General features: G+C 39.7%; 1 protein-coding gene across 1 annotated transcript in view; it reads left to right on the top strand.

Annotated features, from left to right (window-relative positions):
* Ticrr (TOPBP1 interacting checkpoint and replication regulator) overlaps positions 1-22,575 on the top strand; it is a 39,543-nt gene that overhangs the window by 12,244 nt on the left and 4,724 nt on the right. Inside the window, exons 6-19 of the mRNA XM_038314224.1 lie at positions 1,378-1,517; positions 2,862-3,080; positions 5,840-5,991; positions 7,485-7,585; positions 8,269-8,362; positions 8,452-8,531; positions 8,694-8,921; positions 9,416-9,512; positions 14,265-14,322; positions 15,551-15,712; positions 18,891-18,981; positions 19,992-20,050; positions 21,255-21,386; positions 22,232-22,389. Of these exons, the coding sequence (XP_038170152.1) occupies positions 1,378-1,517; positions 2,862-3,080; positions 5,840-5,991; positions 7,485-7,585; positions 8,269-8,362; positions 8,452-8,531; positions 8,694-8,921; positions 9,416-9,512; positions 14,265-14,322; positions 15,551-15,712; positions 18,891-18,981; positions 19,992-20,050; positions 21,255-21,386; positions 22,232-22,389 (1,771 nt within the window). The remainder of the gene's footprint in view (positions 1-1,377; positions 1,518-2,861; positions 3,081-5,839; positions 5,992-7,484; positions 7,586-8,268; positions 8,363-8,451; positions 8,532-8,693; positions 8,922-9,415; positions 9,513-14,264; positions 14,323-15,550; positions 15,713-18,890; positions 18,982-19,991; positions 20,051-21,254; positions 21,387-22,231; positions 22,390-22,575) is intronic.

Here is a 22,575-nt window from a genome sequence, read left to right on the forward strand (position 1 = left end):
CAAGCGGATTTCTGAGCAGATCAAGGCCAGCCTAGTCTACAAGAAACCCTGTCACAACAAAACAAGAAACAAACAAACAAAATCCAAGATCAAAATAAAAGTTCCTCTTCCCATGGCATGCAGATTTTCTGTAAAGCTTTAGTACATGAGGCAGTGTGGCATTAGTGCACAAATAAACCAAAACAGAAGAGAACCTGGAACGTGACTGCTATATGTGGCACATAACAAACAAGGGTGGATTGTGAGCCAGCAGAGAAGATAGCCAAAAGATAAAATCAGATTTTAATCATTCAGAACACACAACAGTAAATTAAAAAATATGAAAAGCACTTTAAAATTATTAGAATGGTAAAGCCCAGGATAAATTATATCTAGGTGTGTATGTCTGCATATAGATATGTCACATGAGTGAAGGTAACCTAGGGGGCCAGAGTTGTCCCCTGAAACTGGAGATAGAGATGGTTTGAGCCACCATGTGGGAATCGAAATCCTATGAAAGAACAGCACATTCTTTTTTTTGTTTTTTGTTTTTTGTTTTGTTTTTCGAGACAGAGTTTCTCTGTGGCTTTGGAGCCTGTCCTGGAACTAGCTCTTGTAGACCAGGCTGGCCTCGAACTCACAGAGATCTGTCTGCCTCTGCCTCCCGAGTGCTGGGATTAGAACAGCACATTCTTAACCACCGAGCCATCTCTCTAACCCTCATATACTTTTGATAAAACTTGTAAAGATGAATAAACTAGAGATATTTATATGCAAATGAAAAATATGTTGAATATGAACAATTGCAAAAAAAATGACGCCATTTTTATAAAATTTACAATGCGGAAAATAGAAATCATGCTGGGTAGTGAGAAAAGATGGACTGTGACTTTAACTATGTCTGCAATGCTCAATTTCTTTTAACAGTCTGGAACAGGTGCAACTATTAACAAGAATTTAATCTCTAATTTTTTTTTTGTTTGGTTTTTTGAGACAGGGTTTCTCTGTAGCTTTGGAGCCTGTCCTGGAATTAGCTCTTGTAGGCCAGGCTGGCCTCGAACTCACAAAGATCCACCTGCCTCTGCCTCCCGAGTGCTGGGATTAATGGCGTGTTCCACCACCACCCGGCTAATCTCTAATCTTGATGCTAGGTTCATTCTTACCTTTTTCTACTGTTTTCTCTGTTTTTCTGGTTAAAAAGTTCATATTTCCAAATTAACAGCAAAATTTTAGAAAGGGAAAAAGGGGAAGACAAACCTTTACCTTCCAGCTCTCATGGGACAGTCAGTCTGCTGAAGATTAGCATGCGTGTATGAAGTTGATAGCCCTGTACCTGTTCTGATTCTGGTGGTTTGGAAAGTTAGAATTCATCTTTATACTATGTATCTTGTCTTATAGGTTATTACAGGCCGCCTCATCTGATAATGAAGAATCCTCTAAAGCTGAAAGTGAGCTAACTCGCTGCCTCTCTGAACTCTACCAGAGAAAATCTCATGAAGAATCAACTGTAGTTAATCAAGACCGCAGCAGAAAGAAACGTATGCTTATAGAAAGCCTGGTTCTTGAGGCAGTCTTTTTTCCTTTTGAGACTATATTTAAATCTGTTATTCTTTCTAAAAAAAGAAACAAAAGGTTGATTAAGATTGAAATGGTAACTAAAGGCAAATTTTTTTTTTTTTTCGAGACAGAGCTTCTCTGTGGCTTTGGAGCCTGTCCTGGAACTAGCTCTTGTAGACCAGGCTGGTCTCGAACTCACAGAGATTCGTCTGCCTCTGCCTCCCGAGTGCTGGGATTAAAGGCGTGCGCCACCACCACCTGGCCTAAAGGCAAATTTTTATATTTCAAATTTGAAAGTATTAATTCAGTTTAGATTAAATCACTAATGTTCTTGCTAATGAATTGAACATTCTCATTTTTATTATAATAGAAATATCAATACAGCTTTTTTACTCCCTATTTACAAATATTTGCTCATGAGTTACTTTGCCTCTCCTAACCCCATGCTAGGGGCATGAACCTGGGCATCAGGCATGCTAGGCAGTGCTTTCCCCTAGAGCTGCATCCCCACATGACTTTGCCTTTTTAATCATTCTGCTTCGCTCATGTTGTTGACTATGTAGATTGTTTTCAATTTTTGTCATTACAATAATATTCTAGTATGTATACACTACACACACACACATATCATGTATAAACTCTGAGTTTCCAGGAGTGAGTTGTCAGTGTTAAAGAATAAGAAAATTGGCTTTTGATGCAGATTGTGCTTGAGAAAAGCATCTACTTGCCTAGCATGCCTGAGCTATAGGCTCCATCCTCAGCACTACCAGAAAGAAAAGTCTCACCACCACTGTCTCTTGAGCAACATCAAACTGAAGCATGCTTATTATTTGCTTTGGGTAAAATCATTGAGATGGTTCAAGAGAGATGGCTGAGAGTTAAGAGCACTTTTTTCTTTTGTAGAGGACCCAGGATTAGTTTCCAGCACCCCATGGCAGTTCACAACCATCTGTGATTCCAGATCCAAGGGATCCAGTGGTCTCTTCTGATCTCCCTGGGTACTAGAAACGTACACATACACAGGCAAAAACATTATATACACAGATGTAGGCTTATGCATGAAAATAAAGTAATCTTAAAAAAATGACTGAGTTATTTAGTCCCTAAACTTCAGCAAAAAAACCGGTTTATATTATAGGAAGAAGCAGATAAAAGAACTACCTAGTTCAGATAATTTCTGAGGGGAGCTATTTCTTTCATATATGTATGTATACATACATTCATGCATACAAACAACACATACACACACACACACATAGCATAATATAGTTCTTGATTCCATAGAGGTGAAAGTTGACTTTTCTTCCATGCTGATGTTTTGGCAGGTGGTATTCCTCGAACTCCAGTGAGACAGAAGATGAATACCATGTCCCGCTCCTTGAAGATGCTGAATGTGGCAAGGCTAAATGTGAAGGCTCAGAAGTTACACCCAGACGGTAGTCCAGACGTTGCTGTGGAGAAAGGCCTCCAAAAGACAGCTGTCGGGAAAACAGGAGATAAATCGGAAGATAGAGGAAGAACATTAAGAAGTTCTAAACTTAAGGGTATTCATTCATTCATTCTAGAGCGTTTAGTGTCTGTGTTGTTATATAAGAGAGCTGGAATCTGGGGAGTCCAGCCCAGTTGATAGAGTGTTTTCCTAGCATTAATGGAATCCTTTGGTTTGATTCCCCACATAAAACTGAGCGTGATGGTGCACACATGTAATCTCAGCACTGGGAGGTAGAAGCAGGAGGATCAAAAGTTCGGTGTCATCTGTGTAATGAGTTTGAGGGCAGCTGAGCTATATGAAACCTCTTGTAAATAAATATACAAATAAATAAAATGAAATAGGTGAGGGGGTGGGACATTGAGATAATCTGGGGACATGAAGACCAGACTAGGATTTGTCCCTGTGTAGGCCGGAGGACAGCCTTGGTTGTCCTTCTTCAGGAACCATCACCCTTTTAAAATTTGTATTTAATTTATTTTATTGACTTAGCTATCTTCAAGCTCTCTATGTAGCTGAACCTGGCATTAAACTCCTGATCCTCTTGCATCCACCTCCACAGTGCTAGAACCACAGGCATTTGCCACTATACCCACTTTTTTTTTGTAGATAGATAGATAGATAGATAGATAGATAGATAGATAGATAGATAGATAGATAGATAGATAGATAGATAGGGTCATTCATTGACCTGAAGCTTGCTGAGAGGCTGGGCTAGCCTGGCTAGTAAGCTGTAAGGACTTATCTGTCTCCATCCCCCAGCACTGGGATTATAAGTGTGGTCTACCACATTTGTCTTTTAAAACGATGATGCTGGGAGATCAGGTTCTCATCCTTACAACTGAGCTGTGACCCTCGGGTGGCCATATTGTTTGATTTTAAATAATTTTTGTAACATTTTCATTTATGTTGTATGTTATGGTGTGCATACATGGTGTGTGCATGTTATGGTGTACATGAGAGTCAGAGGACAGCTAGTGGGAGCTTCTCCTTTCCATCCACGGTGTGAGTTTGATCCTCAGACCATCAGTCTGGACAGCAAGACTGTTTAACTATTGATCACCCTTACTAGCCTTTTATTTTTTAAGAAGTCTTTGCATATTTTGGATAATGAACCTTTATCAGATGTCCTTTGCAGATATTTTCTTCAAATCTATGACTTACCTTTTACACTCTCATCAGTATGTTGGTAGAACATTTCATTTATTTAGCTTTTCATCTCAAGGAGCCTAGTCTAACCTCAAGCCCACTATGTGTCTGAGTCTTGCCTTGATCTTCTGTTTTTCCTTCCTCCTAGATATCTAGATTTTGTTATCTTCTACCAATCTTAGACCTTTTATTTTTGTATTATGACTGACTTATATTGAATTAATCTTTGTGGAGGGTAAAAGTTTGTGTCTGAACTTAGTATTTCCCATTTGGATGTTCAGCTGTTCTACACCAATTATTTATCTTGTATCTGTTTATCACCTTGTTTAAGTCAAAAGTCAGTTGACTGTACTAATACTGAGCTCTATGCTGTTCTACTGATCTGTTTGTATTTTGGTGGTTTTTTTTTTGGGGGGGGGGGGTTTCCCTGTAGTTTCTAGAGCCTGTCCTGGAACTAGCTCTTGTAGACCAGGCTGGCCTCGAACTCAGAGATCCGCCTGCCTCTGCTTCCCGAGTGCTGGAATTAAAGGCGTGCGCCACCACCGCCCGGCTTGTATTTTGTTTTTCTGATACCACACATATAGTAAACTTAAAGTTGGGTAGTTTGTAGTCCTCTGCTTTTATCTCTTAGCATTGAGTTGGCTTTTAGCCTCTGTATAAATTTTAAAATCAGTTTGCCAGTATCCTCAGATTAATTTGTTGAGGCTGTCAGTTGAACCTGTAGATCAGACAGTAAGAATTTACATCTTGACAATACAAAATCTGCCTGTTTATGAACATAGGGATACTTCCATTTATTTGGTTCTTTCTAGTTCTATAGTTTTCCTCATATAAGTCTTCACATATTTTGTTAGATTTAATTTCTGAGTACTCCATTTTTTTGCATGTTAAAAATGATTAATGATGTTTGTGCGAGTTTATAAAGATTTATTTATGTTTATGAGTTAACCTGCATTTATGTATTTGTACCACATGTGTGTCTGGTATCTGCAGAGGTCAAAGGAGGGCTTCACATCACCTAGAACTGGAGTTACAGGGAGTTGTGAACCTCTAGATGGGTGCAAGGCACCAAACCCAGGTTCTCTGCAAGAGCATCAAGTGCTCTTAACACTGAGCCTTGTCTACTAATCCCTGCTAATGTGGTTTTAGTTTCAAATTCCACTCATAAATTGCTAATATTTAGGGGAAGTGGCAGCTTTTTGTAGGTTAACTTTTTTATACAACCTTTTCATAATCCCCACTAATTCCAGGAGCTGTTGTGTTAGTTCTTTCAGATTTCCTGTGTAGAAAATCTTGTCATCAATGAACAAAGACATTAAAAATTTTTTTTCTTGATCTTAAATTTTTATTATATATATTTACAACGCCTTAGACATAGTCACTAATCTCTGTTCTTCCTCAGCCTTGGCACTAGTGATATTTTGAATGAGATATCCTTTCTTGTTGGCCTGTGCTAGGCACTGTGGGGTGTTTAACATTATTCTTAGCATCTACACACTGTATGCTAATAATCCCTAGTGTCTGTCATGGCAATCCAGTCCAGATATAGTTAGATTTTTCCTGGGAGACAAAAGTCTCTCTCCCCAATTGATAAGCCCTTTAAATGATACAGAGTTGATCAGAGTATGATAACTAAATGTTTGGTTTTTTTTTGTTTTTTCACAGACTTTAAAACTGAAGAGGAGCTAATGTCTTACATACATGAAAACTACCAAAAGACTGTGGCTACGGGAGAAACCACATTGTATTCATGTGCTCAAAATATGGTCTCAACCATTAAAGTGTTCCTAAAGTCGAAGGACATCAAGGAAGTAGAAGTAAGGACGTCTAGATGATGCAGTCATCGACGTAGTTGATAGTTTAGTGCACGTACCTTGAAGAATTTCCATTATGTATACATGACTAAAAAATTATTAGTAGACTGGAAAGCTGGCTCAGTGGTTAGCACTGACTGATCTTCCAGAGGAACAGGTTCAATTCCCAGCTGCATGGTGGCTCACATTTGTAACTCTGATCTGATTCCCTCTTCTGGCTTCTTTGGGTACTGCATGCATGTAGTGCACAGATGTATATTCAGCCAAAACACCCATACATGTAAAATAAAATAAAGATAAATATTTTTTTAAATGATGAGTAAAGGGTTGTATGTAATTCCAGATTTTGAAATGTGAGCCTGATAAAATGGAGAGTGGACTTTTGTCCTAATGAAAGTGCTATAATTTGTGTGTGTGTGTGTGTGTGTGTGTGTGTGTGTGTGTTAGCTACATGAATTAAACTAATGGGTTTAACCCTAGCTGCTCTTCAGAATCAATTTGTTGTTGTTTTGGTTTATTATTATTGATTATTGTTTATATTTGATGTATATGGGTGTTTTGTCTGCACATATGTCTGCACACATATGCATTGGGTCCTCTGGAACTGGAGCTACAGACATTTGTGAGCTGCTGTGTGTGTGGGCACTGGAGTAGTAGTAAAGTTGAACAAAGTGGTTGCTTACTCTCTGACTTTGTCTTTATCCAGTTTTCCCCCGTGATTCTGTTGGAGAGTTTTCAGACCAGCATTTTCTGGAAGAACAGCCACTGCTCTTAATCGATGTGCTATCTTTCGAGGCCTTCTGTTTTGTTTTTAATGCTGGTGTCTAGTCTTTCCAGACTGACAGACTAACTCCAGGTCTCTTTGTATTAGGACTTGAGCATCTATATGTTTTTAAAAACTCCGTACATAACTTTAGCAGTGCTGTAAACCACTGTTTTAGAATACCTTATTCTTTTTTAATTAAGTGGATATCTCTGGGTGTGATGACACACCTTTCATTTCTGCACTTGGGAAGTTCTAGGACAACCAGGGCTACATAGAGAAACCCTCTCAAAGAAAAAAGTGTGTGTGTGTGTGTGTGTGTGTGTAGTATAAACGTGTGAGTGCAGTGTGTTCAGAGTCCAGAAGAGGATGTCAGATCCTCTAGAGCTAAAGGCACAGATGGTTGTGAGCAGTCCAGCATAGGTACTAGGAATCATCTGCACAAGCAGTTTGTGCTCTTAACCTTAGCTGTTGAATGTCTATAGCTCAGGAAACCTTCCTTTAATAGTTAAAATCTAAAGGCTTGTTGTGTCTACTTGGGTACACATAGATTTTTTTGTTTAGTTGGTTTTTTGTTTTTTTTTTAAACCTGCATTCTCTTGATATCAAAGGAAAACATTCATTCCAGTGCTTTTCATTCAGATGAAAGAAAAGGAAAGTACATAAGGCATTAGTCAACTGTGCAGCAAACTAGAAATGAGTAACATTTAATATAAAAATTTTGTATTTGCAGGTGGCTTGCCTGAATCATATGAACAGCAGCCTCTTAAAAACCAGCAAAACTCTCCGACAGAATCACGGGGAAAAACTGGATAAAGAAGACAAAGTCAGAGAGTAAGCAACCACTTTGTTCAATTTTACTACTACTCCAAAACAGAGTTCTCAGGTTAGCTTGGGACGGTTTAAAGTTGTCAACTACTCAAGCATGCTTTTGTTGGTGATCTTTATGATGCTCTGAGGGGCAATTTGGATCACCTGTTACCTAATAGGTACACCAGTGTTTAGAGAAAGCACTGGATTCTTATTGGACTTAGTCTTTCTTTCCTTTTTTTTTCTTTCTTTTCTTTACTTTTTTTTTTTTTTTTTTAAAAAAAAAAAAAAAAAAAAAAAAAGACTGTATCATGGCACCTGGCCTGGCCTCAGACTTGCTGTGTAGCTGGGGCTGGCCTTGAACTCCTCATTCTACTTACAAGTATTGAGGTTGCAGATATACATCACCATGCCCAGTTTATGTAGTGCTAGAAATCAGATAAAGGCCTCAGGCATGCTAGGCAAGCACTTCACCAGCTGAGCTACACTCCAGGTTTCCCCACCCACTTACTGCTCTCCCCCCCTTTTTTAGTACCGGAGATTGAGTTCAGGGCTCGGTGGTAATATGCTAGGCGTCTGCTTTGACACTGAGCTGCCTTCCCTGTTCTTGGTCATTGCTTCTTATGTAAATAGATCTTTGCTCAGAGAAAGAGTTTCCAGTAAGCGACAGTCAAAGGAGATGTGACAAAGTATTTTGTTTCCTACAGGTGCCAGCTTCAGGTGTTTCTTCGTCTGGAGATGTGTCAGCAGTGCCCCTCAATACTGGAAAGTACAGATGAGGTAGAACAAGTAGTGGAGGAGGTGAGTCCATGGCTGCTGCCCTGAGAGCATGTGCCCGCACTTTTTGCTTCCCAGCAGAGGCTATGGTTATTTTCTGCAACCTCTTCCAGGTAACAGATTTGCTGCGCATGGTATGTCTCACTAAGGACTCAGCATACCTGTCAGAGTTCCTGGAGGAAATTTTGAGACTGTAAGTTTGATTACTGGCTTAGTTTAAAATTGTTACTGAGGACTCCTCATGGTGCTATCTTAGAATTACAAGATTACAAGGGCATTTTATTTTCAGACTGGGTGGAGGGATAGGGAGGATGACATGGGAATCTGTTCTGTATCTAACCAGTATACTTCACAGGTATATTGACTCTATCCCGGGGACAATTGGACAACTTTACCATAGCCTGGGGTTAAAGATTCCTCAGAAGCTGGCTGGAGTCCTTCCTACAGAATTTTTTAGTGATGATTCTATGACTCTAGAGAGTAAGTCACCACCTCCCCCATCAAGTGATCACAGATCGGTGTCAGGCGCCACTGAGTCTGAGCAGCTGGAGGAGCTGCGGACCAGATCAGCCAAGAAGAGAAGGTATTGGAGCAATTACCTGTGCTATAGTTGAGTTCAGAGAAGGGGCAAGTTTGAAGACAGTCTTGTTTTTGTTCATTTAATGTGCTGAGTTGGTAATTGCCCTTGTATCAGAACCACAGACATAAATTTTCAGGAGTTCCTCCAAGTAGCATCTGACACTTTATGTTTTTTACTCAGGAATATGTGGTATTTATTTATTTGTTTGTTTGTTTGTTTTATACAAAGCCCTTTACTGTCTACAGGGGTGTCTAAGAGCTAGGAACCTCTTCTGAAATAAGATTAAGGTTTCAGCTTATTTATAACACTTTCCTTGCTGCCTGTCATTGTTATTAGCTAGCTGAATCTTTAGTAGTTATTATTGATTCTGGATTTGTTATAAATACAGGCCAACCTCAAGATAACAACTAGAACTTACTTAAACAATGTATTTTAGATTCTGGTTTCATGCAAGCCTCACTACATCTTTTATTTGGTGTGTTTTCTATTTTTAAAAGGAAAAATGCACTAATAAGACATAAAAGCATTGCAGAGATTTCACAGACTCTTCGACAAATTGAAGTTCCCAAAGTGTCCAAGAGAGCTACGCGAAATGTAAGTGATGGCATTGATTAAGAGCTAGCGGCTCCTCTCTGGGTAGGGTTGACAGTGAAGAAAGGTGGTGTTTCTCTGGGTGGGAAGACAGCTTTGGTACCTTATCTGAAATGACACTTCAGGGTTTGGATTCTGGAGTATTTACAATAAAAAAAAAATTTTTTTTCTTAAATCTTTGGGAGTTAGAGAGATGGCTTAATGGTTAAGAGCAGTTGTTGCTCTTTACGAGGTCCTGAATTAATTCCCAGTACCCTTCATTGTGAGTCAGAGCCTATTGTAACTGTGCTACTATGGCATCTGCTGTCCTCTTCTGGTGTGCAGACATACATGCAGACAAAACACCCATATACGTAAACAAATCTTTTGGAAAGAAAAACCTTTGGATTTTAGTGCAGTTCTGACTTTGGACTTTTGGATTTAGGTATATTCAACTGATGTTGAATATTTATGTGAACATGTATGAAACTATAACCAAAGGAATAAAGAAATATAAATTTAAAAAACCAACAAAAGCAACAAAACAAGAGCTAGGGTGATAGTTGAGTTAGTACTTGCAGCCTGAATTCAGTCTTCAGAACTGCTGCGTGGACGTACACAAACATGCAAGTGCACGCGCACACACACACACGCACACACACAAGGATGGGGGTAGGGAGAGATAGAAGCTCAGTCAATAAACTTCTTGCTTTAACATGAGAACCTGAATTTGATCTGTAGAACCCATGTTGAAAAAAATGCATCCAATAGGACTAGAGAGGTGGCTCAGTGGTTAAGCAAACATGAAGACCTGAGTTAGTTCACAAATCCCTGGGTCTGCTAGACAGCTCGCCTAGGCTACTTAGCAAGTTTCAGGCCAGTAAAAGACCGTATCTCAACAAAATTGTGGATAGTACCTAAGAAAGGAACCCCTAAGTTGGTCTTTGGCATCCACGTGCACACATGTGGACCTGTCACTACAGAAATACACACATCTGTGAACAAACTCAAAGACAGTGATAGTGATAGTAAAATGAAGAAAGCAAGGAAAAGCTAGGCGTTGGGGCTGGAAAGATGGCTCAGTTAAGAGTGCTTGCTTCTCTTCCAGAGGACTCCTTTGGTTTTCACAACCCACACTGGGAAGACTCACAGGCACCTGTAACTCCAGTGCTAGGGGATCCTGTGCCTTTTACCTCCAAGGACACCTGCACAGACACACATACACATAACTGAAAATAATAAAAATAGGTCTTGGCCAGGCATGTGACTCACGCTTTTAATCCCAGCACACGGGAGATAGAAGTAGGTGGATCTCTGTGAGTTCAAGGACAGCCAGAGCTAGTTCCAGAAGAGCCAGGGCTGTTGTACAGAGAAACCCTGTCTCAAAAAGCCTAAGAATAAATGAATGAACGAACAAATGGATAAATAAATGAGTCTTTTTAAAAAGTTAAGCAAGAATAAATTAAAAGTCTTTAATGTACATAACAAAACTTATAAAACAACAGTGAAAATGTTATTGAAAAATAATATGATTGTACTAGGTGTTTGATTATCTTCCAGAGTCAATGTGTTACATTTCATTTCAATAGTAGTTTGGGGGTGGGGAGAGTAGATAAAGATGACCACTGTCAGGAAGCCTGGTGGTATTGGTTTTCCTGTGGCAGAGTAATAAGGGCTTGTACGGAAACAAAACAGTACACCTAGAATCTGCTTACTAGGTGGGATTAACGTCGTGCTGAGGAAAGAAGGGAGAATAAAGATGCAGTGATGCTTTGGAACACGAACTATTTGAGAAGAGGGCAAGTCTAGAACTTGCTTCTGCAGCATCTGCTACGACAGTGGCTGCTCATTTCTCCCTTAGCATGGGAGGTGGGGCTTCTTTTAGACATAGAAGTATTCACTTTTCTTAACTTACCTTATCTGTGGATAGCTGCCAGTTTCACAGATCTTACAGTCATGACTGAAGGGCAGAAATCCAAAATTGGATTACAGAAGCTGAGTGAATTCTGTTATCACTAGTTTTTATAGTGATTTACTCTTTCTAGCATTTTTAAAAGATTTTTTTAATATTTATTTATTCACTTATTATGTATACAATATTCTGTCTGTGTGTATGTCTGCAGGCCAGAAGAGGGCACCAGACCTCATTATAGATGGTTGTGAGCCACCATGTGGTTGCTGGGAATTGAACTCAGGACCTTTAGAAGAGCAGGCAATGCTCTTAACCACTGAGCCATCTCTCCAGCCCTTTCTAGAATTTTTTGAAATTTTTATTTTATATTGTCCAAGACAGCCATGACTGGACCCAGTGCTCAGGAGGCAGAGGCAGATGGATCATTGAGTTCAAGGTTGGTCTGGCCTACCTAATGAGTCTTAGGCCAGCCAAGGCTACATAGTGTGACCCTGCTTCTAAAAATAAACAACAATAAAAAATATCAGCAGACTTATGGAGATCAGAATTTGATATTGATTATAGAATTATTTCATGACAGTTGGTACCATAGGTAATGATAGCTATTGAACAGGCTCAGATATTAGTTTCTGTTAGAATGATTGGGAAAAGTACCTCCTTGATACACTCTCCTAGTTTTTCTTTCTTTTCTCATTTCCCTCTTTAAAAGTTTTTTTCACTTTGTGTATATTTTATTTATGTGTATGTTTTAACTGTGTGTGTGTGTGTGTGTGTATGTGTGTGTTTTAATTTACCATGTGAATACCTAGTATCCATAAAGGCCAGAAAAGGACATCAGATACCCTGAACTAGAGTTACAGACAGTTGTAAGTGGCACTATGGGTAATGAGAACCAAACCTGAGTCCTCTGCAAGAGCAGCTAATGCCCTTTAACCACTGAGCCAAAACTCCAGCCTCAGTTTTCCTTTGTAAATGGAAGAACAAGGTAGATAAACAAGGTTAATTACAAAGGGCTGATTAAAATGTTAATAATGTGTCATTACAGAAAAAGTAAATAATAGTAAATATTTAAGTCTTAGTAGGCTGTCCAGTGTCTGTCGTTTTGTCACATTTCTGTTAGGAAAGTGACCATGGGCAATTTGTAAACACACAAGTTTTGTCTTCTAAAAGTAACTAAATTATTTATTTAATTTATGTGTATGATTATTTTGCCTGCATGTCTGTATGCACATTTGTACCTGGTGCCCAGGGAGGCTAGAAGAGGACATCAGGTCTGAGGGGACCTGGTTGCTGGGTACTGCGAATCAACCCAGGTTGTCTGGAAGAACAGTCAGTGCTAGTGCTCTTGACCATTGAGCCATCCATCTCTCCAGCCCATTTTGTTTCCTAAACAAGAGCTGATCCAGACTTTGTCTGTATATTTTGGTTTGCTCATTAGAGACTCTTATGTTAAACGTGTTTTCGTAGTTGTTATTTAGATCATTATAGAAGGTATTACCAACTATTGTAACTAATAACTATCATACTTGGTTTTTCCAGAAACACCCTAATTATATTACTGAGAACATTTATTAAGTTTTTCTCTGCTAGTGCAGAACTGTAATCCCAGTTCTTTGAAGACTGGGGCTGGTGGATTGCAAATTCAGAGCTTTCAGAATGAGTTCACAAAACTAACCTGGGCAAACCTATCTCAAAATAAGGTACAAAAACAGGGCTAGGGGTGTAACTCGGGAGAAGAGTCCTTGCTTGTTTCAGGGCTCTGGGTTCAATCCCAGTGCCATCAAGAAAAAAAAGTTACGTGATATGTGGTATTCCATTCTTCAACTATTATGAGAAATGGCACAGTTGAAACAGCAAGTATGTGGGCTGGAGAGATGGCTTCATGGTGAAGAGCACTGGCTGCCTTGTGCAGGACCCAGGTTCAATTCCCAGCACCCACATGGTGGCTCAGAGCCATGCATAGATCAGTGCCAGAGGATTCAGTGCCCTCTTCTGACCTCTGTGGGCACATTAATGGTACACATACAGACAATGCAGACAAAACACTCATACACACAAAGTAAGAAATAAATCTTTAAAAAGAAAGAAATAACAAAAAGGAAAATTTTGAGAAAGGATTCCCTTATTAGATGCACCTGGAATTTAGAGTTTTGACTTCTTTACTAGAATACCAAGCCAATCGAGGTTCGATAGAGATATGTTAAGAGTCCCATGTCCTAATCAATCTGTATGGCTTTCACCTTTTTAGGTCAACATTAAAAAGTTGAACAATATCTCTTCTCTATTCAGTCTTCAAAAATTGTAACACCAGTTACAGTCTGTATAATCCTAGACCCTTTTCTGTGTATACCTAAAACAGACATCAGCAGTTTGTTTGTTCATAACGAACCCACATCTATATGAACTTTAAAAATAATTTCATTCTAGCTGGACATGTGCACATCCCTGTAAACCTGGTGTAAGGTGCTGAAGCGTGAGGATTGTTACATGGCCACCCCCAACTACATAGAAACTCTTGTTTACAAAGAAGCAATAAACTTAAGCTGCCATACTTACTATTCTGAATTTCAGAACCCTTTCCATCACCATCTCTAAGGTGGTGAGGTGGTACACACAAGTCTCCCATGTGTGGTTTCAAACCCTCGTTGGTTGGGTGTGTGATTTCACTGTTGCTCTTTTTGTTTTGTGTGTTCACAGTGCTTCTCATTTTGGATTACTGCTCTGTTGCAGAGGTGTCTTTGGAGCGTGTACTTTAGTGCATTTTTGCTTTGGATCTCTCTGAATTGCAAAGGTCAGAGAGTTTCAGGTTGAACTTTTATCGTGAACGAATGCCTGTGTTGATCGTCCTCATTTCTCATTTCCAGGAGAATTCTCAGCTTGCTTCTGCACAGCCATCACTCCCAAGGAAAGACACGGGTCAAGGTGTGTTTTGTGTTTTCAACACCTATTCACTGGATTGGCAAATTTATTTTGATTGGATGTATTTAATGTAAGTTACAGGTCTATATCAACACTGGTTTAAAAAATACATCCAAATCCTTGTTTGCGGGGGAATAAGATAGTTCATATAGCCTAAATGAAAATACTGTGTCATGTAAATCACTGACTTAAAATATTTTAAAATGTCATTATCATGGAATCCAAAATTAGGAAAAAGAAAAGAAAGAAAAAGAGTGAGGGAGGCAATGAGACTGTTTTAGACAAAAGGAGTTTAACATGTTGGTCAAAATACACTCCGTGTCCTGCTTGGATCTTAAGTTAATTTTATTTCTTTCTTTTTTACAATTATAATATAAATATATCACTTTTATCCTTCCTTTTCCACTCTCTAGTCCTGCTCATGAGCCTTCCCCTCCCTTTGGAATTCATGGTCTCTTTTTCTTTGTTATTGTTATATGGATGTGGAGTACAAACCTAAACATATAAATATATAAACTTCTTGGTCTGTTCAGTGTTGCTTATATGTCTATGATTTCAGGACTGGCCATCTAATATTAGATAACCAATTAGGGGCTTATATCTGCTGAAGACTATTTCTCTGAAGTTAATATATTTTTGTTTGTGTTTTTGTTTTGTTTTAAAATAGGCTCTTACTAGTTAGTTCTGGCTGCCTAGCACTTGATATGTGAACCAGCCTGGCCTCTGGAGCCAGAAAGCTGTCTTACCTTGACTCCCTAGTGCTAATAGATAGAAATATTTAATAAATCTATAGTAAAGATACTAAATTCATTGTTTAAAAAAATACTTCCCACGAAGAAAAGTTGAAGATTAGATTAGATGATGGCTTCGCTGCTGAATTGTACCCAGCATTTAAAATAAACACACTAGCTTGTATTATTTCTAGTTGATAATTCTAGACAGTTCATTGAGGAATGAATTACATTGAATAAATGATGCTGGGATAACTGTATATCCATGAACAAAAGAGTGGTACTGGACCTCTACCTCATTGAAAATTCTTTGTAAAAACTTTTGGAACCTGTAAGGTCAATAGTTTTGAGATCCCCGAGAAGAGTGCTATACAGGGGAATCATTTTAATACTTAGGGTTACAGAGTGGCTTCCTTTAGCAGCTCTGTGTTTAGATCCCGTGTCAATTAACACCAACATAATGCTTTTTATCTCTGTCTCCCTCCCCTTAATGCTCTTAGAAGTGACGAAAGTCCGAAGAAATCTCTTCAACGAGGAAATGCTTTCTCCTTCAAAGCGGGGGCTGAAGCGGGGACTGCCTCGCAGCCATTCTGTATCAGCCCTGGAGAGTCTGCACCACAAACAGAACAGCTTCAAGAAGACCAAAAGTAGCACTTTTCAAGGTAACACAAACACAGTTGGTAACAAGTTTGCTGGTAACATTGTTACTACTTCTATTCCCAAATTAGTAATCTGAGTCTTTTGCTCATTTCTGTATTAGTTTAGCTAACGATTTGCTAGTTTTATTATCTTTTGGAGAAACTTGAACTTTTCTTCATTGACTTTCTAGCCTTGCTTTCTCTGCTTACTTTGGCTTTAGTTTATTATTTTTTCTTTTTCTTCCTTAATAATTTTTGTCATTGGTTTTGTTTTAAGACAGGGCCTCTATTTGTAGGGTGTGGGCAATACATTGTCTCTTTGGGCTCATCCTTCTTGGAGTACATTAAACTTGAGCAGTTAGTTCGTGTCTTTCATTCTGATTTCTTCAGAAACATTTTCTGCCCCTTTTTCACCTAGAATTTTCATGATGCATGTGGTGACATACATGATGGAACAGTGTATGCGGGTGCCTCAGTTCTTTATTTTTATTTTTTTCTGGTAAGGCTGTTTGGTCAGGCTGTTTAATTTTGGAAGCCTTATTTTTCAGATTCACTGATTATTCTGCCTGCTAAGTCATGTGGTTGAATCCCTTTACAGAGTTTCTTATTGCATCTGTATTTCTTTGTTGTTATTTTGAGTCAGTTTCATTTAAACTAGGCTGGCCTCAAACTTGTATATTACTAAGACCTTTGGTTTCTTCCTTCCTTCCTTCCTTCCTTCCTTCCTTCCTTCCTTTCTTTCTTTCTCTCTTTCTTTCTTCTCTTTTTTGTTATCCAAATTATTTTTATCTTTTGGAAATGTTTAAATTAAAATATAACTACATCATTTTTTTCTCCCCTCCAACCCCTCACTCCCTTTCAGATTCATAGTCTTTTTTAAAAAATTATTACTGTTAAACACATACACACACACACACACACACACACACACACACGTAGGTAAGTGTATGCATATATATGCACATAAATATATAAATATAATTTGCGGAGTCCTTTTAGTATTGCTTGTGTATATATGAATTTAGTGCTGAACACTTGGTATTAGATAACCCCTCGATTTCCTCTCTCTCAGCCATTAGTTGCCCATAGTTCTTTGTCTAGGCCTAGACAAAGAATCTATGAGATTATGTTAGCGTGTCTGCTGATGTCATTGTTCAGTTTTTATTCATCCAAATTGTTGAAGTACAATGTATGTAGCTCCTCTGTCAGCAGGTTTTCTGTCTCCTGGCTCTTATTAATCTTTCTGCCCCCTATTTGGTGATGTTCCCCAAGCCTCAGGTCTGCGGTTTATGTTGTGGATATACTAATTTGGGCAAAGTACCCTACAATCAGTTGCTCTCGGGATTTTGGCCAGCTATGGCTTTTTGTATTGGTCTCCATTAGCTGCAAAGAGATGCCCCTTTGATAAGAGGTGAACGCTCTACTTACCTGTGGGTATAAGGATAGATATTTAGAAGGCAGGTAGGGATTATACTAGTTTAGTAAAGTAGAAGGCTGTCCCCTAAGACCCACAATCTCACTAGCCATAGATAGTTGGTTAGATTTCTCTGCCAGGCCTGAGTTGACTGGGACTTAAGTCTAACTAGACAGCTGTTGGTTACTTACTGCCAAGACAGGTGCCGCTATTGCACCTTTAGGGATGTTTTACCAGGCTGCTCACTGTTACAGTTCATAGGCTTCACAGCTGTTTAGGACTGTGGGTTACCTCCTTCCTTTGGCAGCTTTCATGGCAACTTCCAGTGCAAGAAAAAGCTAGTCCTCAGAAAGGAGGCTTCTGGGTCAGATCCAGTTCAAATCTTAAGTCCTGTGTCCAAAATATCTCTCTAAGTGGCATAGCTTCATATATATTTACACAAATATTTTATATATAATTTTAAGTAAATATATAATAATATGATTTCTTTGGCTTTTCAATCATCCTTAATATTATTTATCCCTCTTTCTTCCTTCCCTCTCCTGTATTGATCTCTCCTTCCCTCATTCTTAATTAAAGCCCCCTCCCTGATTTAGTTTCTCCCTTTATATCAGTTTTGTTGCTCCTGTTTCTGCCTCCTGAGTGCTGGAATTTGCTGCATGTGCCTCTTGTTTTTGTTCAGTGCTATTGATTGAATTCAAGACTTCCTATGTACAAGGTAGAAATTCTTCCAGCTGAGCTATGTCCCCACTTCTGGCTATATATTTTAGCTACAGAATTCCCTTTGATACTTATATTGCTTGCTGATATTTTTATGTTAGTTATGTATTATTTCCCGGTTTCCTTAATTTTTGTAACCTGTGAGTTCATAAACTCATTGTCCATATTGAGACTCCAGGGTCTAGGCTACTTTAGGAGTGGTTTTTGCCGACTTCTTTTTTCCTGTGAATAGGCCATGATTTATTGTTCCTTTGTATGCCTTTTGAATTTTGTTATGAACTAGCTATTCAACAAATTATAATGCAAAGCATTTCTTGTTATGAGTGACATTGAAGTTCTGTCTTTTATTTTTGTGTACAGTAATGACTTGCCAAAGGTTTTCATAAATGTCTGGATTTGAAAAGGATTGGAAAAAGCTGTGCCTTTCCCTTTAAATCTACTGCTAGAGGGCTAGAGAGATGACTGATAGTTTATAGCACTTCCTGCTTTTCCAGAGTACCCCCATCCACACTGGGCGGCTTACTACCACCCTTAACCCCAGCTCCAGGAAGATCTGATGCCTCTGGCTGCCACCAGCAACTGCACTCACACACACACACACACACACACACACACACACAAGCACTTAAAAATTAACAATCAAAAATCAATCAATCAAACTATTGATAGATGCTGTGGGAAAAAAAACCACTTGTTTGAGAGGCCCAATGTCTATAGCCATCCCACATAGATTTTTATTATATCTTCCGTGGGCTTGGTTTTTTGTTTGTTTGTTTTTGAGATAAGGTCACACTGGCCTTGGCCATTGTGCAGCTAGGCTGGCCTCAAACTCACAGAGATCCACCTGCCTCTGCCTCCTGAGTGCTGGGACCAAGCCGGCTTGTGTCATTTTTAATCAGAGCTGAAGACTACTCTATTTTGATGAGCCCTGAAGGTGTAGAGTCTAGCTCAGTTTAACATCTTCTCTGGCCAGTAATAAGGCACACATAAGCTCAGACTGCTCCCTTTCCCTTGCTGCTGCCTGAGGGTTAAGTGAGATTTACTGTTTTCACTGGTTTTGCATCTTAGGTTATCACAAACTGCTGACTAAGAGTGTGGCTGAGACCCCAGTCCATAAGCAGATCTCCAGGCGACTGCTCCACAGACAAATCAAGGGCAGGTGAGTGACAGCCCAGTCCAGACCCCGTCAGGCCACCTTCACATCCCACAGGCAGCTCTTTCTTGGCTAATTCTTCACCTTGTTGCTTATATTTGACCGACAGTGGAGCAGTGTGCACTGTTGCACCCTGGCCTCTCACCAGCTGTAAGTGATTATTCTGAGATTTACGCACACTGCTTGTTTGTCCTTTTTTATTATTAAGTAGTATTCTATTAAATGGATCTTCTGCAGTCACCAGCTAACATGGGGAAAGGTCGGTCCTTTTTCCTGCCAGGCAAGGCTGGAGAGCAAGTTAGCCTTTGCTGAGATATGAGCAGCACAAATAAAGCTCAGGGAGCTCACTGCCCCTCCTTCCAGGTCCCTGTTGGACTCTTTCCTCCCACAGCTCATTAAGAACAGGGGAAATACATCTACTACATATTGTCACAACTCCACCTGGACATCGTATACAGATTTCACACCCTTGTGAAAGTTACAGGGGATTTGTGAGAATAAAAGTCAGACGTCTTTGACGAGCTGATGGCTGTTAAAGCTCTTCATAAACATGCCTACCCTCCACTGTGACTATACAACGTTTAGCTGTACTTTCTTTAAAATACATTAATGGAATTAAAAAAAAAAAACTTCTATTTTAAAACTAATTTTGACATTGTCAAAATACATTTCACACCCGAGTAGTGGCAGTGCACGCTTTTAATCCCAGCTCTGGGGGGGGGGGGGAGAGCAGAAGCAGGCAGATCTCTCTGAGTTCAAGGCCAACCTGGTCTACAAAGCAAGTTCCAGGACAGCCATAACTGTTAAACAGAGGAAACCCTGTCTCAAACAAACAAACAAACAAAAAAAGAGTACATAGTCTCTTACAGAGGACCTGAGTTCAATTCCCAGCCCCCAGCACCAGCACCCACATAGTGTAATTTGTAGCAATCTGTAACTCCAGCACACATTTATAGATAGATAGATCCACACATTTATATATATGTATTTATTTATATATGCTGTTTCTCTTCAAGGTCTTCTGATCCTGGTCCTGATATTCACGTAGTTGAAGAATCTCCTGAGAAAGAGGATGGTGAGCATGCTATCTACTCTTTTTGCATTCTACCTAGCTTCCACGAAAGCTGTTCTGTGTTTTTCACTCAGCATATCCTCAAATAGTTACAGAAACAGGGGTGGCTCTGGATCTAGCATATGTGAATGTTGCTTTACTGCAAATGTATTAAATTTTTTGGGAAGAAATTGAAATACTTTTACATACTAGAAATAGGGTTTGGTGTGAGGATATAACTTCCATGTTATATAGAGTGCTGTGACTTATTTTAAAGTGTATCTTAATAAGGGCAGGTGTTCAAAACCACTTTTAAAAATTTTTTTTTCCGTCGGGCAGTGGTGGCGCATGCCTTTAATCCCAGCACTCGGGAGGCAGAGGCAGGCAGATCTCTGAGTTCGAGGCCAGCCTGGTCTACAAGAGCTAGTTCCAGGACAGGCTCTAGAAACTACAGGGAAACCCTGTCTCGAAAAACCAAAAAAAAAAAAATTCCTTCCTTCTTTTCAACAGGGTTTCTCTGTGTAGCAGCCCTGGCTGTCCTGGAACTAACTCTGTAGACCAGGCTGGTCTCGAACTCACAGGCCTGCCTCTGCCTCCCGAGTGCTGGGATTAAAGGCGTGCGCCACCACCGCCCAGCTCAAAGACTACTTTCTTAAATTGTTTAAGTATTTGTGGCATAAAAATGGCTTGATAATCCCAGCACTCAAAAATACTTTAAATATATTTTAGTGTGTATTCTTCCTAGACAAAATATTATGTAATGTGTATAGAAAACCTAGGTAAGCTGGGCGTGGCGGTGCATGCCTTTAATTGCAGCTCCACCACTCTGTACGCAGAGGCAGGTGGATCTTTGTGAGTTCAATTCCAGCCTGGTCTACATAGAGAGTTCCAGGGCAAGCAGAGGTACATAACAGATAAACTCTGTCTCAAAAAACAAACTTTTGTTTTATTCAAAAGTCACACTATTTATACTTTTCATTCTTTCTGTCACACTTAGTAGTGACAATTGATGAGACTTGTAAAGGAGGAAGCTCACAGGTCAGTGTGTTCTACCCCCTTGGTGGGACTGTGTATTAGTCTCTTGTACATTTTTCAGACATTTCAGATGCCTCTAAAAGTCATTGTTGAATCTGGCATCACAGATTGATGCCTGCAACACAGACACTGGGGAGGGAAGTGCTGAGTCTGAAATCCCTCCTGTTTACCAGCTCTGCTTCTGGTTTTGCAGAAACAAGTTTGAGACGAAGTCCTCGAATCAAACAGTTGTCGTTTAGCAGAACAAATTCTGGTTCCTTCTATTCTGTGTCTCAGCCAAAGTCTCGAAGTGTGCAAAGACTCCACTCATTCCAGCAGAAGTCAGGTAATGCGAGCCCGTCTGTCAAGTGAATGTTTCTGGGAAAGGGAATGTGCAATTTGATATCTTCTCAACGTTTGAGAAGGTTAAGACTAGAAGTCAGTAATCAAGGTGATGCCTAGATAGCAATCCTTAGTCTGTAGCCATTCCTCCTTGGATTCCTACAGCTGGTCACCCATGCTGCTGCTGTAGGTAACTCATTCACTCCTACACACAGTTGCCCAGGTAGAGGGTGGGTACTATCAGTTTGTCTGTTCTTCATAAGTTATTTCAGTTACTTACATTTTCTAAAATAAGGTTAAAAATCCAGGTATACAGGGCCTACAGAGATGGCTTACTAGTTAGGAACAGTGGTTCAGTGGTTGCTCTTACAGAGGACTGGGGTTCCCAGTACTCACTTATTGCTAACACCTGCAACTCTAGTTCCAAAGGATCCAGTACTCTGTTGGGCTACCTCAGGCACTGCATGCATGTGGTGCACAGGCTTATATAGACAAGACACCTATACACGTAATAAAATAAACCTAAATAAAATATATTTTTTTAATCCAGGAAGGTAGCGGTCATTGCAGTTATGTGCATCATCAGTGGGGATTCTCCACCCCAACTGCGCTAAACGTTGTTTTTCTTGTTTAATCATGTTGGGAGCACTGGACATGGTGGCACACACCTTTAATCCCAGCACTAGGAAGGCAGAGGCAGGTGGATTTCTGCAAGGTTGAGGCCAACCTGATCTATGTAGTGAGTTCCAGCAAGTGCTGCATAGAGAGACCCTGTCTTGACCCCACCCCCCAAAACATATTGCCAGGGCAAGTCTTGAGGAAGAATTAAATGTTGTTTTTGACTTGCAGACCAAAGAGAAAACTTTCCAGTCCAAAATATTCAGTCTCCTAAAACACTTCTTTTTGGGGCACTATCTGAGATAACTGGCTCCTCCAAGAAGGGCTCAGACCGAATTAGGAAGTCCTCAAGAAGCATATTGGATTCTGAGATCTCTACAGCTTACCAGGTATAAAATTTCTTTAGTTTTTAAAATAGTACAGTCTTGGGGAACATAGAAACATGGCTGAAAGAAAACTGGGAATCTGTAGAGAATAAAAGGTGTGGATGGGTGTGGTGGTGCATGTCTTTAATACCAGCACTTGGGAGGCAGAGGCAGTCAGATCTCTGGGTTTGAAGCCAGTCTGGTCTACTC

The sequence above is a fragment of the Arvicola amphibius genome, chromosome 12 (assembly GCF_903992535.2).
Source record: "Arvicola amphibius chromosome 12, mArvAmp1.2, whole genome shotgun sequence".
Taxonomy (NCBI): domain Eukaryota; kingdom Metazoa; phylum Chordata; class Mammalia; order Rodentia; family Cricetidae; genus Arvicola; species Arvicola amphibius.